Source organism: Phaseolus vulgaris, chromosome 9, assembly GCF_051622355.1.
Source record: "Phaseolus vulgaris cultivar YP4 chromosome 9, ASM5162235v1, whole genome shotgun sequence".
Taxonomy (NCBI): Eukaryota; Viridiplantae; Streptophyta; class Magnoliopsida; order Fabales; family Fabaceae; genus Phaseolus; species Phaseolus vulgaris.
This window is the reverse complement of record NC_143506.1, coordinates 28224235-28244498: the sequence shown is the minus strand read 5'-3', so window position 1 is coordinate 28244498 and position 20264 is coordinate 28224235. Positions and strand designations below refer to the sequence as shown.

Sequence of the window (20264 nt, the reverse complement as noted above, 5' to 3'; positions counted from 1 at the left end):
ATGCACTAGGCAGTACCATGCATAAGTAACTTAGCAAAATGAGAGTAGAAACAGCGCCCAAGTCAAGGAGGATCCAGATGATGGCACGTGTACAGTTGGATGCGAGCCACGTGTCTAAGTCTGTAACTGCCAGGAGAGAGAAAGTGACCAGGTATATAAGAGTTCTCAACGAACTTTCGAGGTACGCACGTTCAGATTATACTCTTTACGCTTGCGAGTTCTAGAGCACACTGTGAGAGAGAACATTGCACGGTTCCTTGAGATTTCTTGAGCGTTCTTGCTCTCAGTATTTGGTGGTTCGGTCACTGACTTGGGCGTTGGAGTGCGATCGGCCGCAGGGGCGCCGCTCTGTTCTTTTGCAGGTTCTTGAGGTGGATCTTGGAGAAGGATGGACGTTTGAAGCGGTGCGCAAGTCGATCCTTAGACGAGGCAGTTTCCAGCGTTCTCGCCAACAGGCAGGATCAAATAGTTTAAAGAAGATGCAAGACTATGTACAGAAAGAATGTTCAAAGTAAATTCTGGTATATACAAGACATTGAGTATCATGAATTCTCTTGACAAAAAAACGGTTCCTGCACGTCTTGCTATAACATGAGTATTATTGGGTAATCGTATTCTTATTGGCTTTATCTCATGATGACTTAGGAAAAGAGTAAGATCACATGAAACATGGTCTGTGGCACCAGTGTCCAAGATCCAAAAATGTGTACATACTTTACCTTTCTCAAAAGATTGAACAGAGGATTCATTACCTTTCTCAGAAGTTTGAACATAGGGATCCACATTTCCATTTGATTTTTCTTTGTCGTTGGAGAATTGCAATATGTCAACTATTTACCGCAATTGTTCAGTGCTCAACGAATTCACTATTTGATCATTAGTATACTTATCTTGAGGTGATTTCTTTTCAGCAATTTCTTCCACCCTTTCTACTGCGTTGGCTGCATAATTGTTCCTCTGTTGTTTCATCCACAGTGGATATCCGTGTTTGGAATAACATTCATCTGCTGTATGATTCATTTTATTGCAGTATGAACATTGCTTACCATAGTTTTTACCTCTTCCTCTTCCATAATTCTTCCATCCAGTATTACCACCATTTCGATAATTGGGCTTTTGTGTTTGTTGGCTTGCGTTATTGATAAGAACCTTTGTTTCTGAAATCGGTGTTTCATGGAACTGTTTCTCTTGCCTTTCTTGCTGTAAAATCAAAGAGAAAACACGATTTATGTTAGGAAGAGGTTCAAGAAGAAGAATCTGCGTTTTTACATTGTTATATGCTTCACCAAGACCCTTCAGAAAACACATGACTCTTTCTGATTCTCTCCATTCAAGAATGACTGTTGAAAGTTTGCAAGAACATTTCTTGCTACAAGTGCAAACAGGTATAGGCCGCAGAGAATCCAATTCTTCCCACAAGATTTTGGATTCAGTGTAGTATTTCATGATGCTTCTTTCCCCCTGTTTGATTGAATTAACTTCCTGTAGGAGATCGGATATGCGAAAATGGTTACTCTTGGAGAATCTTTCTCTCAATTCTTCCCATAAATCTTTGGCATTGTCTATGTAAACGGTGCTTCGAGCAATTTGGGCATTTAAGGTTCGTGTAATCCAAGATATGACCATGACATTGCAGCGCTCCCACGCTTCGTGCAACCCATCATTCTGTGCTGGTTCAGGTAGGTCTCCGTTCACAAACTTTAATTTGTTCTTGGAGAGGAGAGCTCTCTTCATGGCCCTGTTCCAAGTGTGATAATTGTCACCGTCAAGTTGCGTTGTGATGAGCATCATTCCTAGGTTCTCTCCTGGATGCAAGTAGTACGCACTTGATGGGTTCTGAGACAAATCCATTTGATGAACAGAAACAGAGAACAAGATGAAGAGGAAAAGAAATTAAGAAGGAAGAAAGTAATCAGAGTGCGAAGAAGCAGAGCGGGACAAGCCCGCTCTGATACCATGATGAATTCATGGAAAAAGAATGAGCTGTGAAGAAAAGAAGATGGATCAGAAAAGAATGTGGAAGCGGTGAGTGCGCTTTCTTCTGGAAGCAGTGAGTTTGCTTCCTTCTAGAAGAGGTGAGAAGAAAGGAAAACAAGATAAAGATAAAACTTGAAGTTCTGATTTTTATTACGTGTAATGTGTGCATATAGGAAAAGAAAAGGAAAGCTAAAAATATACAAACTCAATAATTGGGCTAGAAACAAAAAACCAGCCCAAAGGCCTACATAGAGAAATCCAAAATTCGTGATTGTGAAAAGATACGAAAATTGTATTTTATTAGTGACTGTGAGAGTTTTTTGACATACAAGGAGATGCGAAAGTAAAATTGTGTTGGTGCCACGAGTTCGTGAGTATGAGTGGTTTCAATATAGTTTAAGAAGGAGAGGAAGAAGACATGTACCTTTATGTAGTTATGTGTGAGAAAAACAATACATTCTGCCTTAATTTTTTAAACTGGGCTTGGGTTTAACAAAAACCCAGTTAACATCAGGAATGTTTCTTCCTGCACTTCTACATTTTTTAAATACTCAAATTATTTTTGATAATTTTGACTGATTCTGGAATAAGGTGTTTCGTAAACAAAAGGTAGGTGTTTCTGGAATTAATTCTGTCATTTCACATTTCTCATAGGGTATTGGAAGCAAAATGTAAGAGTGTAGTTAGAAACATCCTAACCTAAGAAGGTGAAACAAGTTTTGAAGGGTGTTTCTTCTTGCACCCTTACATTTTTCTTCCTGCATCCTATATTTTTCAAAATATCCCAGTTTTTAGTGATTCTGGAATAAGGATATTTTGAAAGTAAAAAGTGTTTCCAAAAAATAAAATTTCGAACTTTCCAGAATATCCTTTTTGGAACACATTTTATAACTTCTAGAATGGTAAATACGAAATTCAGAAAATATGTTATGAAAAGAATATTTCAAAATGGTTACGGATTGCTCTTTCCAGTAACAGGTTATAAACTAAAAGAATATTTCAAAATGGTTACGGATTGCTCTTTCCAGTAACAGGTTATAGACGGCTCTTTCTGGAATGGAATATGCATGCACTTTCCCATTTTTTTTTCTGAATTTTCAATTTTTGCAAATATTATGGATTACCAATTCCATAAGAAAAAAAAAACGAATCTTAGATTCTTCGATGAACAACATTTCCAAAATCATCCACTAACCATCACAATGTCGTATAACAACGAAAATAACATATAAGAAAGAGATGTTGTGCTTGAATTCTTAAAATCTTCCAAAATTAATTTTGTCAACTCACATTTCTAACAAGGTGCATAAAGCAAGGATGCATGAATGAATAAACACCGTGTATTGAAATGGAGTGGAAAAGACATGGGAAAACTACGATTAGGGATGGCAAAGCGGGTCAGCCCGCCCCACGAACGCGAGCTGGATTCTCTACTCTGTCTTGCATAAGGGTCAGCCCGCAAGTTTGCAGATAGGCTCACATTCGGGTTTTTTTTTTAAAGAAATTCAATGAAAATGTTTTTTAGTTTTTGCTCTTGAAAAATTGTGAAATTGAATCTATAGTTTCTACTATTAAACATCAATATTTGTTTTTTCCATTTCAAACATAGTCAAACATCAATAATTCAATTAAGATAAAAATCAAATATCAATATTCTTCCATTTCAAAAATATTAAAAATAGCTAATTCAAAAACATTAAACATAAACACCACTACGATAAATATAGTTAATTCAAAAACATTAATATTCTTCCATTTCAATAACAACGCAACCTTAGAAAAACTTTCATCCAATTTTTCATACATTAAAACAATGACAATGAATTAATTATTTTTTAATAAAAATAATACAATAAAAATAAGATCAATTAAAAGAAAACCTAAAATGTGCAGTGTTGAAATGAATAAACGAATATGAATGGAAAAGGAAAACTTTTTTTTTTCAGTCCAACTTGCCACTGCCAAGTCAACACACAAACTTTTTTTTTGCGGCCCCACTGTTGGCCCGCATGGACTACGAGTTATACGGGGAGCGGGCTAAAACGAGTCAACAAGTTGAAAAACTGAGTTCGCCCATGTTTTTTTTTTATTAACGGACTCCAAACCAGTCCGCATAACTCGCCCCACTTTGTCATCCCTAACTATGATCTAATGATTTCACGATTTTGCACGAGAATCCACGTAGTAATGTGTCACTATCACACATAGGATTTAAATAAAAAGTACTATCTAAGTATTCTTTAGTGGCCACTTTTCGGTTCTTCAATTATTTTTAAAGAGTTACACATGTTATAAAATTAAAATAATAACTTTAAAGATAGTATATACAAATAAAGATTCCTTGTCAGAGAAATATTTGACAAAGTGAATGTTTTACAAAAATAAAAAAAATTCTTTATTATTTTTGTAAAACATATCTATCTATTCACTATAAGAAAATTATGAAATAGAAATTAATTTTAGATAAAAATAATAATAAGTAGTTGCTATAGTGACTAAATTAGAAATAATTTTAGAAACTAAAAAACCTTTTAGTTTCTAAATTTATTTTTATTATTGTTAAATGATTTCTAAATTGGTAGGTAATTAGATATCAATTTAGAAACTATTTAACAATAATAGAAACTAATTAAAAATCAAACTTTTTTTTGTCTTTAAAATGGTCTTTAATTTAGTCATTATAATAACTAATTATATTTTGTTTCTAAAATTGATTTTTATTTCATGATTTTCTTGTAGTGATTATGTGGATATTTCTCTCAATAATTAAAATGATTTTTTACATGACAAAGAACCTTAAATAATGTTTTGTGTCGAAGTTGTAGCAAGAAAAACCTTTTTGCTAAAATGATTTTTGCTTTGTTATGTTTTACAATATCTTTAGTTTGATCATGTTTTTCTTGTACTAACAAACTATTTTAAGCATACAAAAAGAAAAAAAATTATGTTAAATTTTTTATAAGAATGTCCGAGTCAATATTCTAATAATTTCACACGATTTGATAAGTTTAAATGTTATCTTTATCTTATTATAGAACTTCATTTTGTATCTTGTTATTTGTATGAGCTGTAAGAAAACATAGTCTAAATGGAGACAAAACAATCTTATAATATAACAATATAATTAGAGTTTTTTTTTAAAAACAAATTGTAGATTTTCTCAATAAACCTACTTTAAAGACAAATATATTAGTTAACTAAAATTAAAAATTCTTTATTATAATCAAAATTAAAAATTATATAAATTGTATTTACTTTAAACATTATATTTTAATACCATATCCTTTAGACTATATCTTAATATAAACATTAAAATAAAATCTTCATATCATATAATCTTATAATTAAATTGTCTAGCTTTAGTAACAATCAAAGTGAATAAAAATATTGGAGTGGCAAGTGTTATTTATGAATGAATAACATAAAAGGACTATTATAAAAGAATGTTAATTCTTATATTTTGAACGAATAACATAAATAAAAAATGTAAAAAGAAAAATCTCCAAAAATACCGAGTGCACTATAGCAATTTAGCAAACATGGCTATAGTGACTAGTGTCCACAATAACGTATGTAGTCTTAAATCGTGCAATTCCTTCTGTTTACACCTTTTGAAAAAAGTGAAATGAATAAAAATAGGAAAAACTAAATAAAAAATAATGAAAAATGTAAAGTGAAATGAATAAAAATAAGAAAAAAATAGGAAAAAAATAATGAAAAATGTAAACTTAAAATATAAAATAAATAAATTAACATGATCACTCACAACAGTCAAATTCCAAAAACCCAAGATCGGTTGAGCTGAATTGATCCGAGTTCAAGTCGAACTTAGTCAAGATGGGATCACCTTCAACCGAGTTAGAATAGACTCATCTCGAGTAAGTTTTGTTAGATCTAGTTCAAAATAGATTTAGTTTGGGTTCAACCCAAGTAAGACTAAGACAAATGGAATTAGGTTTAACAAAGTCGAGTTGGGCTCGTATTGAATTTGAACATCAAATGAAATAATGTCATACTAAGTTGGATCGATTATACATTAAATCGAATTAAGTCTATTTGGACCTAGGTCAAGCCGAATCAACTTACATTTAGATCGACCCACACTACAAAGACTAAAATATAAATTTAAAAATGTGAAAATTTTAAATTTTTATTTTATTAAGTGAAATTTTGAAATTATTATTTAATTTTAAATAATCTAATTACTCTATTAAAATTTTAGAATTTCATTTTCATTTCAAAATTCATATCCAAACACATATTTTGTCATAAATTTCATTTCAAAATTTCTAAAAAAATTGCATTCCTCTCTTAAAATACCCTATCTAAACACACCGTCAAGTTCTTCTATTATTACATTGATTGAATTCGTTTAAAATAACTTCTTTGGTTTCAGTTTGGGGTGTTTAAAAAAAGGGTATCGTAAGCATATACACTACATGCTGCATGCTACTTTCTATTGTTATTAATTCTTCTTGTACATTTTGGTATTTACTTTATAAAAGCAAATTTGAGGGTAAGCAATTTAATTGTACTAATGCAATGAATATGGTTAAAGTATTTATTACTCTTGTTAAGTGTTTGTCAAAGGGCTATATGGATAATTCTATGTTAGATTTTTCCATCTTTAAGGTTATTAACATTAATTGTCATGTTAAGAAAAACAGTGAAGTTGTGCATGTATACTGATACTTCCTCTAATATGTTGGATTAAATGTAATATTAATGCTACAACAAGAAGAGAAAGTGATTCTAATGATGATTTTTTAGATTTTTTTTGACATATAATGTGGTGTCAATAATTGATGGAAGTTATCATAACAATTCAACAAACCAAATTTAAAGGGCTGAAAAAAATGTTATAAATAGAGTTTGATTCTATGTTTATCCAACATGCTTTTTTTAATAAAAAGTGAATATAAATTACCTTGAAATTTAGAAAAAAAAATAGTTATGTTATCTTAAAATTTGTTTATTTGTTTATCTTTCAATTTTAGAATATTTCTTATTTTTAGAAAAGGAACACATGGATTGACAGCTTTACAAATAAAAAAATTATTAGAAAAATCATTTTAATGAGTATGTATCACTTGTATTTGTATTTTTTTTCTCTTAATAAACTTCTAATATATATTGTGTTGGAATGTTATAGTTTATTATGATTCATACATATTACACCTTTCGTTTTAAAGAAACACATTCTTACATAAAAGTTCGTAAAATCACTTTTATAACTTTAACTTCAAACAAACATGCCGTTAGAGGGAAAATATGAAATAACTTTTCTCCCGCTCCAAACAAAATCAAATTCATAGCAAAACAATCATTCAATTCTTCAAAAGCTAAACTCAAACCTTCCTTTCTCTCTCGAAGGCAAAGAAAGCAAAACGCGAAGTGCGAACAGAGATGGCGTCAATTTGCGACACCGATATCCCGCTCCAACTGAAGAACATCGACGCTTTCGTCGCTTCTTACAGAAACTCCCTCCAATCCCTCACTGCCACCGCAATCAAAGCCGCGCGATCTCAATGTCACATTTTCTACTTTTCTAGTTCACTTAATCACAACTAATTTAGGGTTTACACTTTTCCACACAGTTCTTAATCTTTCTCTCTTTTTCTTTCTTTTTCAGCTGAACTGACAGAGGTTAAAGCTAAACTGAGGGAGGCCGAGGATGGATTGGTAAAGGCGCTGGCAGGTACGCATTTATATATCTCTTTAATTTTTTGTTTGTTAATTCGTTTTTTTTTTCAGAATTTTTGCGATTTACCTTTCTGCAGTTAAGACTCGGAGAGAAGCGAAGCGAATGGCTATTAAGGACGCTATTGCTTCTGTGAAGGAAAGAGTTGAAGTTATGAAGATAAGGATTCAGAAGCGGAGAATCAAGAGCGAAGAATGTGCCACTGTTGTATCGCAACACCGGCTTGGTAGTAATCACGTGTTTCGCTACAATTGCAGTTGTTATCTATAGGTATTCTTGGATGATCTTCTCCATAAGTTCTTCTTTGAGAGGGCATTAAAAGAAGAGAAAGTGAAATTAACTTATTTACAAGTTGAAATTAATTTATGTATAAATTAGAAAACAAGCCTACGGGAGAGAGTTTCTATAAAGAAATTCATGATTAAGTTAATTTTAATTTATGGAGAAACTAATTTAAATTTTTTTCTCATATTTTACTCTCTTGGAAGGATTTTATGGAGAAACTCATCCAAACAAAGAACCTGTATATATATTGCTAGATATTTAAAATGTATATTAATTGCAAAACTAGTCTGATTAATCTCTAACTGAACTAGCCAAACGTTAACAACTCCTGAACTTTACGGATGCGGGTTCATTGCCCCCGATGCCTCAAAAACCCCGTTTGGTAGGCAATCATTCTCCGGAGATCTCCTAGCACTAAGGGCTAGTTGAGTAGCTCAGAGTAGGTTAACGTGTTTGCGGTTTAAACTTGTACAATAATTCTCTAAGTTGATCTGTGTTGTCATTGTTGTCCTGGCGGGTCGTCCCGGGAGGTTCTCCCCATCCTACCACTTTTGTTCTACAAAAAGAAAAGAAAAGAAAAGAGCAAGTCATTATTGTGCTTGCCTTCTTATTTATATAGATACTTTGATATGCACACGATATACATAGTATCGAGTTGTCCATAATCGTGTTTTTTTCTGAAGATTGAAATACTACAACTTAGTTCGGATAAGTAGAATCTGATAAGTATTGCATTTGCTCCAGGCTACTACAATTGTTCGAGTTTCAGCATTATCATAATTCATTGAGTTTCTATACCCTCTAGGGTCGACCTAGTGGTCAGGAGGACATTTCGATAATTTGCATGAGATCTTATTGTACCAAAGCACAAAGTCATTCATGTTTAGTTCCTCTTTTTGTAAATTAATGAAAGAGGTTCCAGGATGATTAGTGAGTCCTGAACATTTAATCTGTATATTATTTTTTGCACTTGTTTTTATGAGGGCATATTTTTTTATCTGTCTGTCTATTTTTCTCTTTCCCTTATTTGCATTTCTGTGCTTACTAAATTTGAATTTTTTCCATTGAGAAATATTACGAAGTATGAGCTATCCTAATCACCCTCCTTCCCCTCTTCTTTTTTGTTCCATAAAAAGTTTTGGCGGCATCTGAACAGAAATCAAATGAAAGCAATGAACTTAAAGATGAAGTCCAGGAGGCCATATCTTGGTACAATAGGATCCTTGGTTTTCATGTTGAAGCTGGACATGGTAATTGAAGTTAATTCTTTTTGTCCTAGGGTTGTTCCTTCCAAGTTTGATATTCTCACAATTTCTTCTTGTTTAGGGGTAAAATTCACTTTCAAGAATATCAATGTGAACAACCCAAATGAAGAGTTCTGTTTTACCATCCGTCATGCAGATGACATGTATACATGTGAGGATAATATATGGTTTGGTTTATAATGTTTCAAAGTAGACTATTTTGGTTCATGAAATCTGAATTTAGTCTTTCATATTTCAGTGCTAAATTGTGAACCATCTCTCAAAGATATCGACAAGTTGATCCATGAATTAAACAAGACAAATGGGCTATTTAAATTTGTCAGAACAATGAGGAGAAAGTTTCAAGAATCAGTGACACAAGGTACAATTTAAGTTCTTACAATTGATTCCATTCATGGGATGGGGGGAGGGGGGGACTCTGGCCCTTTGTCCAGTCAGATTATTATTTGAAGCTGTGACTGCTGGAAACCAGGGCTGAATGAGCTGGTTTTTGTCACACTGGTAAACTATTGCTGTGGCTAGCACTAAGTCTAATGACACCTATGATAGTACCATAGTATGATAATTTAAAAAAGCTAATTTACTTTATCTTCAGGTTTTGAAATTTGTAAACTGCTTAATGAGTTTTTTCCATTATTTGGGGACAATTAATGTATTGAATGCTTAATTTATGTACCATGGAATTATTTGAGCACCTTTTTAGTATTTTTTTGAGTAACTTCCATATTTCCTCATCATTGATTATTTTTCATGCATTCTATTTAATATAAAGATATATTCAAACCTGAACCTTGACTGAGCTTGTATCACTTCTGCGGTTCTTTTACCCTCTAGTTTTGAAACATTTAAAGTGGGGCTTATGACTAATGCCAGTTGTAAATTACAACTATCAGGCAGTCTATCTATGACAACAAATGAACACCAAGAGTCTACCTTCATCTCTGCATCTGCACCAGTTTTGTCAGTATTAACCATTACTGAAGGAAATGAGCATCAAGGTGAACCCACCAAAGGTAATACACATCTCCAGAAACAAGTCAATCGAAGAAGGGTAAAATCTGCAATTCTATCTCCTGGATCTGCATCATCTGTTTGTCAATCTCCTCGTTTGAAGGTAAGGATCAATTTGGCCTTGTATTTGTTGAATTCGATTTCATGTTTCAGCACAAGGTGTTAACACAATATCTGGATGCTCCTTATGAGATATTTTTTTCAGTTACTGTGTTGTCTATTATGCTTTAAACATGAATTATGATAGTGAAGTTCCTTAATCCGTTCATAGCATTTTTTTAATCTTCTTTTGTAATGACTTAGCTATGTAAGCCGAGAGAAAGGTGGTTGGTTAGGCTTATTGCTGGACTTGGGCTTTTGTTTCCATTTAAGTGAGCCTGAATTGGGGTTCTAGGAGTGCCAGACAATATAGAGACCTGTAACATCTAACTTCCTCACCTTCTTGGAAAGATAATTTGATGTTTGAAGTCTAGAACATGACTAATTGTATCATTAATGGAAACATTACAGTTTTAATTAGGTGCTGTGCTTTGATCTCCCGAGATTATGCAAATAATGGATTTTTCCTACGACTTGTAACATTGTGTAAAGAGGCATTCTGATGAACGTGATTGCCTCTTGTTTTCCATTCTGGTTTGACGGATATGTGAACAAAACAGAGGGTATTTGCAAACCTCAAGAAACTGGATAACTTAGTACAATATGGCTGGCACTAAAATTTTGTTTGTCTGTTAATCACTGAAAAATTGAAAAAGTTGTTTTAATGTGATTGTTTTAAGACTAAGGTTCAGAACTAATCCAATAGAATATTGGATTCAAACTTACCAATTGACATTTGAATTGAAAGTTTCCTTCCTTTCCCTCCTTTCTTTTTGTCTGAAATTTGAAGAAACACAGACCAAAGTTGAAATAGTGCATGACACCAAACATAATTTTAAAACAAAACCAAACTATTATATTACAAAGTTTTCTCTCAAATTTATACAGATTTACATAATTAGTTTTAACCTATGAAAAATGAAGTTTTATATAGACACTAGACACGAGATGGACACTTTTACTCTGTCAATGTCTAAAATATATGATATTGGAAATATATATCTTACAAAAGCTTCCCCCAACGGTGAAGTTGGTTATATTCATCATACAACACTATTTGGTTTGATTAGTGATCATCTTGGATATCACACATCAACTAGATATATGATCAAATTATAGTACATAAATTGACACAAATCTCATCTTAAAAATTAATTCTGTAAGGTTGAGTTAGATTTAAATGCACTTACCAAAAGTCTTCTTCCAAAACATTATTTACTGTGTGATCTCTCTTAACAAGACTGTTTGATATTCTTCTTGGTCTCCTTCCTCCCTTTTAATAATATTAAAAATCATACAATTTACTCACTCATGCTTGTAGTGAGATTTTTCGTTATGCACAATATATGGTTTTCTATCATTTTTTCCTCGCACATATCTGCTCCTGTGCAATCATTTCACATCTTATCATTACTTGTGTCGCTACTCACTCATCTTAATATTCTTAGTTTTACTACTATCACCTTTTTTCTTTTGCCCCTTATTTAGAAGTAGACTTACTTTAAGCCTAACTTAATCCCATAAAACCGGCTCCTCAAGATCACAAGCCATCTGCTTTGCTGCAACTAGTTCAACCTTACTGGAACGAACACCATATGCGGTACCGGCAATGGTGTTCGTTTCAGTGAGGTTGAACTTACTGCAGCAAAGCAGATGGCTTGTGATCTTGAGGAGTCGGTTTTATTGGGTTGAGTCAGGCTTAAAGTCTACTTTATAATACCCAAGCTCAATTTTCACAATTCACCATAACAGGAGTAGTGTATGTAAAATAGAAAGATAAAACCTGTCATTAAGCTTAGTAGATACTTTCCCACTGGTTAAAATGGCGGTGTCGTAGCCACCATGGCCTGCTTGACTTTTAGCCAGCCACCATTGGCAAGTTGTAATGCAATGGTGGCGCCACATAATGGCATTTATATATGGTGAAATTTTGGCCTTCTTTCACCAGCCATTGATAACATTTCTTTGTCAAATAACCCTTGATTCCTTTCTCCACATTAATCATCTTGTTTTGTATCCTGTTTGTGAAATTCTCAATAATTTCTTCATCAATTTGCAGTATTAATCCTTGATATTCAAATTGAGAATTATGTGGTATGCATATTCACCTACTTTTACTTCAAGACAGACACGTTCTTCTTGTCTCTTGTTAAAGTTGCAATGCGTATGTTTAGTCTTACTCTTACTTGAATGAAATAGAGAGACCCAAATGAAACATGAGTAGCATATTGAAATATAATCAATGTTTATTATTGTTGTATATTTTCCTTTCTCTTATGATAACAATTCTCACCAAAAGAAGTGAGGTATTATTTTTTAAATATTTATATTATGTTTCAGGTTAACTTTTCTAAATGTAAAAAAAAATTAGTGCTCGACTATCCATATGTGCTAGGTGTTGTCTCGAATGCACAAGCCTTGTGTAGGTGTGAGCTCAAGTGTCCAAATACATCCCATGTTTGATACTTGTTGGCTTGATATTGAACAGGTATCAGTATTGGAAACATGTTTGATGTATCGAACGACACTTCAAACAAGAGAAGATTTTTTACTTTATAGGTTTTAACATGTTTTGTGCTGCTAAAGCACTTACGTTACGTGACTAATGACTTGGTTTGTGTTGTATTGGAGAAGGAAAATTTTAACCACTTTAGCCATGCTTTCCTTTTTTATCTACACTGTGTCATCCATTACCTTATTTGTTGTGCCACCTATATGTATGTTCCCTTTAGTATCTGTTCTATATCTTTGATACAATTATCATTCCGGGAGAAGACTTGGTAAATTTTATGTTCATTGTGTCCTTAATATCATTCGTCCTTTTTAATTTATGCTTTATGGATTCTTGATTGAAAGGATTCTGACTGCCAAACAAATAGAACATACACCAGAAGGATAACATTATCAGTACGTGTATTAGGCTTGAAATGTCAGTATTTTAGTTATTGGTAATGTTGTATTGCATGACTGGACAAGTTGACATACGATTTACCAGTTTGTTTGAGATTTGGCCCATGCAATTCTTGTTTACTGTGGACAGTGTGTCAGATGAAGGGTTATCATCATCATTAATATTTTTCCTGGAATAATTTAATCATATAAAAACTTGTGAGGCAGAATTTCTAGATGATGAAATCAAGTAAAATTGTTTGTGATTATTGCATATATATTAAGTATATTAGTATGCAATGTGTATGTAAGATCAGTTATTCTAACGTTTAATATATGACAGGCCTGGAAATGAAGCGGTGTGGGGGATGCTCGTCACCTCATCTTGATGAGACATGCTGATTCATGTAGGGCTGTAACCAATGATTCTAATTGCTATCAAATTGACATTTAGTGTAAGACATATCTAGGTTCTGGAGTTTGAACCTCTTATTACTAACTAGTTGACATGTTAGTTAAGGCATACCCATGTTCTGGATGTCTGAACCTGTATAGAATAACCAGAAGGTCCGTACATTTTTCATGTATGGTCCATGTGATGTTTATGTGAGTATTTTAATTTTTTTTCCCATTGCTGATATACTGCTATAGTAAAATATAAGATCGGTAATTCTTGTGATGATATCTTGTTTTGACACTGTCAATATTGTATTGGGATTTGGGAAATGGATCTGTATGATCCTTTTATTTATTTTAACAAACGCAGTGGGTGGATGTATTTTCTTTTTCCTTGCACGTGGGATCGGATACTAGCTACTGTATAATCCTGATCAATGGGAAGCACCTACCTGACTTAAAAATTGAGTAACTGGAGGGTGGGTCACCTACACGCTGGAGTCTTGAACAGTCGTGTAAATGTTTTTTTACCAACAACAAATATCACAGTTTTCCTTTCAGCGTTAGACCTGGGTAGTTCCTGATTATTAATGTGAAGCAGCCTTCGCTCTCATTTGCTTTATAGAGGAGATAAACTGTCGCTTTGTTATTGCATTTGCAGAGAGAGATTTATGTTTTATTGCTCTCTTATTTGTACAAATAATCAAAATGGAGCTACACAGGAAAGGCTACTAACAGCAATGCCTCAGGATTATCTTTTTGGTTAACTTTAAAGACTCAAATCTTGAGTTGAGCCAGGTGGTTAAGGTAAACGAATAACCTAATATACATAGTGTCTTGAAAAGGTGAATTGCTTCAAATTGTTGCTTGACGTAGTCGTTTCAGAAGCAAGGCATGGGTGTTGTTCCATAGCTTTTGTGCTTCCGACTCGTCATTTGCTAGGCTCGAGCATTTACTCTCGTTACAATCTGCAAAGTATTTTCCACTTATCACTTCTGTTTTTGAGCTCAGAGCAACATAACACGTTGTTGCTGCTCCCTGCAGACAAGCAGTGACATATTGAGAAAATATTGCATTGCTAGTTTAACTGCAATTCTACAAAGCACACTATTTTATATGCATAATAAAGCAGCTTTGTCTAATTTGTATGGTCATTTTTTTCTACACTATAATTCTACACCAATCCTGCATTCAATCACTGCACGTAAGTGTATTTAATCGAGCGTGTTTGTTTACACACCTGTGATGTTGTTTTGAGTAACTTTGATGCGATAAAAAATAGGGAATCTGCGTGAAATTTTACCAATTCTCAGTATTTTTAACATTTTGATAAAATGTCTCAAAAAAACGTTTGATAAGATGAAAATGGGTTCGAATTATTAACTGACGAAACTTTTACCTACCCGTTAGTAAACCCTTATGAGCTCTAATAATTCCTGTCTTCACAATGCCTGGATGTACTGCATTGATAGTTACTCTTGCATTCCTTGCCTGCAATTATATTCCAATTTTCATGAATAATGTAGTGGGTCTAACAAAAAGCATGATAATCACCATTCAATGAGATAAGAAGTACTAAAAAGTTTGGAGTTATTTGTCATTCCAACCTTGAGTTGCTTGGCTATTTCCTTGGCATGCAAAATATTTGCCAATTTTGACTGAGCATAAGCGCGTGTGCCATTATATCTACAATAGTAGCCAGAGAGAAATGCAATGAGTATCTAAAATGTAAGGCAATCAGAACTGTTATAATTTTGCAGAGAACAAGGTAGTTGTACTTTTTTCCACTGAGTATGTCGTTGAAACGAAAACCATCTTTCTTCACCCAGCTATGTATGACAGAAGAAACGTTTATTATTCTTCCTTGAATACCTGTCTTCTCTGCCGTCTCTATCATTTTGTCTAGTAAGATTTCTGTTAACAAAAAATGACCTGCAATTGAGGAGAAAAAAATATGAAAGTTCAATAAATGTCTTTCAAATTGTCGATAATAACTTTTGCCATTAAAAATGGAAACGGTAAATTTGAATCCGAAAAACAAAAGCTCAGCACTTTAGAAACGGGCCACACGGGCTTTGGACTTTGAGCCCATAAAGAAAAACGCATGCCTAGTGCTCAGTGTTTGTGGACCAAAATGAAGCCTGAAAGTGCTGTATAAGCTTTCTCCATGTTATGGTCGTGGACCCTAAAAGAGCCTAAAATATGGACGATTGTGTATTATATGTTTTTGGTGGGGACCTTAAACCAACCAAGTTACTTCTTTTAGATATGTGATTATGCAAACTTTTTTGTCTGTAAGTAAAGAATATTAAACAAAAAAAATGAGAAGGATTCTCTGGTGCAGATCACAGTGACAAGCACTTCCTTTAATATTAACTTTAAACCAAGTTTGAAAGTTTAAAATTTGCCTATTTTTTTATGTTAAAACTAAAATAAAAGCAATCTCTAATTGTGAATATGAATTACATGGTAACATGATACCTTAATAACTATAGTGACAACAATTTATAGTTATTTTGGAATGATTTATTTTCTTCACCAAGAATTTAACAATGATATGAATTGTAAACCCTAAGCAAAGATCAATAATCAGAAAAGTACCTAAGTAATTTGTAGCAAATGTGGTCTCAATTTTATCCTCAGAGAACTCCAAGTTTTGACAAAATATCCCTGCGTTGTTTCTGTAAAATTAATTTATTCTAACTATTAGTATAAATCACCTAAAATATATGAATGCCTTTGTCCTTGTTTCACAATGATAACCATCATTACTATGGAATGAAAAGGTGGAACAGTATGATGGTAGACAAAACTTACATGAGAATATTAAGGGGAAGTTCTAAAGCTAAGAACTCGGAACAAAATCTCTGTACAGAACCAAAAGAGCTAAGATCAATCTCCAACAGAACAACCTCAGCCTTTGGACTCTCCTTTTGTATGTTCCTTTTCACTTCCCTGGCCTTCTTCAAGTCCCTTGCAGCAATCACAACTCTCACTCCTCTCTTTGCCAACACTCTAGCTGTTTCAGCTCCAATACCAGAACTTGCTCCTTCAATAAAAAGTTCAAAATGAATAACAATTTTGTTATTACTTAAACTGATTCCACGTATAAAACACGTGCTTTAGTTAACAAATATAATAATATATAATAATATATATATATAAAGTATTTAGATTTTGTCATCCTTAGATGAGGGTGAATTATAAAATGTTTTGGGAGGGTATGTTTTTTTATTTATTTTTGCGTGGAAAAAAGGAGATATGATCTTGATCATGAGTTTGTGGTGTACGTAGTGTAGGCAAAGTGATGAATATGTCTGGATTTGATGAGAGAAGGGTGCACAAAAGAGACAAAAGTCACAGAACCTCATCTTGCTGCGGTTAAAAACAACCACACCATGCATTATCTAAAGTGGCACACTCATGTGATGTGAGAGAGCTTGCAGGTTTCAAACTCAATCTCTCACCTCTCCCAATGCCGCAAAATCAATAAGAAAGAAACCACCACATGCAGTTAGGCTAATAATTCTGGGGTATTGTTTTGGACAAACATTGGACTAAATTCTCAATTTTTTTCTGACAAATCAAAAGGAAACTGAAGAACTGAGAATTAAGTACATAAGAAATGCAAGTAAAATGGGAAAGTGTAAGCAAAATAACGGTGATTTGAGAATCACCAAAACCTTTAGCACAGCCATACTAATGATTCCCTCAGCTTCTGGAGAAACAGACTCACTCAAATCAACAAAGAAAAAAACACAAGGTAAAGAAATAAAATACAAAAGGGAAACCTTGTTTTATGACAGTTTCTCTCTCTCTATATATATATTATATCAGAGGAAGTGGAAGATGATAATTGAGCTAAATTTTCATGGTTATTTTTACACAGGTATCCTCTGGAAGCTCTTTTTGAGACTTACCAGTGATGAGAGCGGTTAGAGGTGAAGAAAGGAAGCAAGAAGAATCTTCAGTGACTTGTTCAGCGGTGGAGTTTGAGCCAAAACCACTAGGGCCTGCCATTCCTGCTAAGTATCTTAGAGTTGCCTTCATGGGTTCGTTTTGGAGTGTTGCAGAGACAAATAACATTGAAGGTTTTTTTGGTGAGACTGCAAACACATGCAGCTACTTTTATATATATATATATATATATATATATGTATATATATATATATATGTATATATATATATATATGTATATATATATATATATGTATATATATATATATATGTATATATAATATATGTATGTAATATATATATTATTATAACAGATACGGTATGCCAAAGAGTAATCATTATTGATTTGAATAAGAAAATTTGTGAAGTGAAAAAAAATAGAGGATTTTATTTATTATTCTTTTATCGTAAATTAACTTAATAAAACACTTCTCTAGATACTCTACAATAAAGTCAATGTATAAATATACACCTGTGAGTTAGAAATATATTATGTGATCAATATATAGTTGCAAAACATATTCTAATTAAATATTAATAAATACATGTTAAATAAGTATTAAGCAGGTCAACTAGATATTAAATAATTTTTTCCATGATTATATAAAGTAATTAATGTTTTATGTATGATCTTTGAAAACAATTAACAATAAATAAATGATTTGTTTATGATTTTATTGATTTCCTCTGGATTATTCCTTGGAGCAACCTAGCTGATCTACCTAATAATAAGTTGTCTCTGAGAAGAATTGGAAGCTATTGCGACAATATTTAGCGAAATCATTGGTTGAGACACCAGCACGAGATGGTCCACAAACTTCGTGATTATAACCTACTAATAAAATGGTTTAACATATCAATTTTATTAACCTTTGTTTTCAGTTATTAATTTCTTTGTAATAATTAATGTTTGTCCTCATTTAGTGCCTTGCATTTTTCAATAGTCTGCGGTCACTGATTGATATTTTCTGGTAAAATCTCCTAGACCATAATTATGCTTATGTACTAAGCAAAAAGTGTTTAATAATAATACTTAATTAATGTAACAACAAATGATAATATGAAGATTACCACTAAGTGAATTCTCTCTTCTTTTGTTTTCCTTTTCAACTTTTTTTAAAATATTATCTTTTCATTGAATTGAAGTCCAGTTTCTAACCTTATCCCTTTGTCATGTTTAAGATCTTCTTTTTTGGAGAGAGCAAAAATTCTCTCATTAGTTGAACAAGAAGTGTGTATGGAGAAATAAAGCTTGAGTGCAAAAGTTTAAATTGTCTTAGATTTGGGGACAAAGTAACAAGTCTCAAACGCAATTCCACAAAAAGTGGATCACTTATTCTACCACTATTCCTTTATTCAAGACCTGAAGAGGAAATAAACTTAGAGAGAAAGACCCACCCAAAATTATTGTTGTAGACTTGTGAGGAAGACCCACCCAAACAATGCCTAATCACAGTGTGAAAAACCTACATGAATGTTCTTGATTCATGATATATAAAATAGTTTTATACTATTACTGTTAAAGATAATGTGGTCAAAGTCACACTACTTAACTTGGATATTCTTTTGAAAAATGTTATATTGATAACGGGTATATAGTAAAAAATACCACTTTACAGTTTTTAAAAAAAATTCCATCTATATTTCAACAAAAAATATTTTTGCTTCTATTTTTATTAGTTATAATCTAAAACAATTCAACCTATCATGACTTGAAAATCGTTAGTTTCAGCTTTGTGGTCCAAAAACATATCATATTGGTGTTGCAAACCTACTACCTGAAAAAAGAAAAAGGAAAAAACACAAGAAAGATTGAAAGAAAGTTGAAAAAAAAGCACACGTTCAAGACTCGTGGCTGGCAAATCACAATTTTCCAAAAGGGGATTGAAAGTTAAGGTTTTAACCCACTAATAAATGTGGTTGAGGCATCATATCAGTACCAGAAAATGGGTTGTTACCTCAGTGACAGAAATTAAAGTCACCTCTGAGAGAACCTTTTAGTCATAATATGGTATTAATAAGACAAAAGAAGGAATAAATTGAAACTCTACGTTATTTGATTTGAACCATGCCACATCCATCTACACAGATGTGGAAAAAAACAACCTTAATCACGTATATAAATTGAAAATTGAGAATAATAAAAACCACCACCTATGTTAAAACATGTTGTTTGACATAACTGAAAGGGCAAGAATATAAATAGAGAAGATTCTTCTCAAGTCACTACTACTCCCTAATTAAGATACGTGATCTACTTTGCCTAACTTCTTGATGAAAGGCCATTTGACGTTTTCATTCTTTAACAAAAGTAGTGTCAGATTCAACAAACTTAAAATGCATTTTCACTGTCACATCCACTCACAGATCTTTTCCAAAATAGTGGGCTACAATTGTTATTTCAAAATTTCAGCAAGGAACAGTAAAGTTACTGTTATAGAGAAATTCTCCTTTTTCTTTAATGTTCAATGTTACTCACTTCTGTTTATTGTAAATTGAAAATTCTTAGACTATATATGATAGTATAAACCAATCTAATAACTTTTATTCTCTCTTCCAAACTCATTCAAAATTGTATTAAAATCCTTATTAAGTTTCTGTAGATGCCATTAATGTGAAAAATGAGGCCTTTGTTTTGTTGATGATGCATGCATGCACACTGATATATATGCAGAGACGCATAT

At 32.7% G+C, this 20264-nt stretch overlaps 3 protein-coding genes across 6 annotated transcripts; 1 reads left to right on the top strand and 2 right to left on the bottom strand.

Annotated features, from left to right (window-relative positions):
• Window positions 1-785: 785 nt before the first annotated feature.
• LOC150025242 (uncharacterized) lies at window positions 786-1854 on the bottom strand. Its single transcript, XM_090294787.1, has one exon. It carries the CDS (start codon window positions 1849-1851, stop codon window positions 835-837), a length of 1017 nt encoding a protein of 338 aa, XP_090150913.1. The 5' UTR covers window positions 1852-1854; the 3' UTR covers window positions 786-834.
• A 5412-nt stretch (window positions 1855-7266) lies between these two features.
• LOC137823147 (kinetochore protein SPC25 homolog) lies at window positions 7267-13924 on the top strand. Its single transcript, XM_068628290.2, has 8 exons — window positions 7267-7507; window positions 7610-7675; window positions 7758-7904; window positions 9100-9213; window positions 9290-9379; window positions 9467-9589; window positions 10122-10342; window positions 13571-13924. The coding sequence occupies exons 1-8, from the start codon at window positions 7384-7386 to the stop codon at window positions 13580-13582; spliced, it is 897 nt and encodes a 298-aa protein (XP_068484391.1). The 5' UTR covers window positions 7267-7383; the 3' UTR covers window positions 13583-13924.
• Window positions 13925-14247: 323 nt separating this feature from the next.
• LOC137823148 (short-chain dehydrogenase TIC 32 A, chloroplastic) lies at window positions 14248-17737 on the bottom strand. Of its 4 annotated transcripts, XM_068628292.2 has the most exons (8): window positions 17544-17692; window positions 16441-16672; window positions 16225-16304; window positions 15402-15555; window positions 15231-15309; window positions 15027-15114; window positions 14864-14910; window positions 14248-14661 (listed from the first exon to the last, which is right to left on the bottom strand). In XM_068628292.2, exons 1-8 carry the CDS (start codon window positions 17671-17673, stop codon window positions 14479-14481), a joined length of 993 nt encoding a protein of 330 aa, XP_068484393.1. In that variant the 5' UTR covers window positions 17674-17692; the 3' UTR covers window positions 14248-14478. The 4 variants fall into 4 exon arrangements, 3 of the variants coding, with proteins under 3 accessions (XP_068484393.1, XP_068484392.1, XP_090150912.1); XM_068628291.2 differs by lacking the exon at window positions 14864-14910 and having other exon boundaries at window positions 17544-17737; XM_090294786.1 differs by lacking the exon at window positions 16225-16304 and having other exon boundaries at window positions 17544-17725.
• Between the last annotated feature and the right edge of the window lie 2527 nt (window positions 17738-20264).

What these genes read in the sequence shown, in the direction of transcription:
- LOC150025242 (XM_090294787.1), bottom strand. Translation starts at nt 1,851, where the DNA reads ATGGATTTGTCTCAGAACCCATCAAGTGCGTACTACTTGCATCCAGGA.
- LOC137823147 (XM_068628290.2), top strand. Translation starts at nt 7,384, where the DNA reads ATGGCGTCAATTTGCGACACCGATATCCCGCTCCAACTGAAGAACATC. An exon ending in CAAAGCCGCGCGATCTCAAT is followed by an intron (nt 7,508 to 7,609) that starts GTCACATTTTCT and finishes TTTCTTTTTCAG; the next exon opens with CTGAACTGACAGAGGTTAAA. An exon ending in TCATGTTGAAGCTGGACATG is followed by an intron (nt 9,214 to 9,289) that starts GTAATTGAAGTT and finishes CTTCTTGTTTAG; the next exon opens with GGGTAAAATTCACTTTCAAG.
- LOC137823148 (XM_068628292.2), bottom strand. Translation starts at nt 17,673, where the DNA reads ATGAAGGCAACTCTAAGATACTTAGCAGGAATGGCAGGCCCTAGTGGT. An exon ending in ATTTGCTACAAATTACTTAG is followed by an intron (nt 15,556 to 16,224) that starts GTACTTTTCTGA and finishes CCTCAATTGCAG; the next exon opens with GTCATTTTTTGTTAACAGAA. An exon ending in TCATAAGGGTTTACTAACGG is followed by an intron (nt 14,911 to 15,026) that starts GTAGGTAAAAGT and finishes AATTTCACGCAG; the next exon opens with ATTCCCTATTTTTTATCGCA.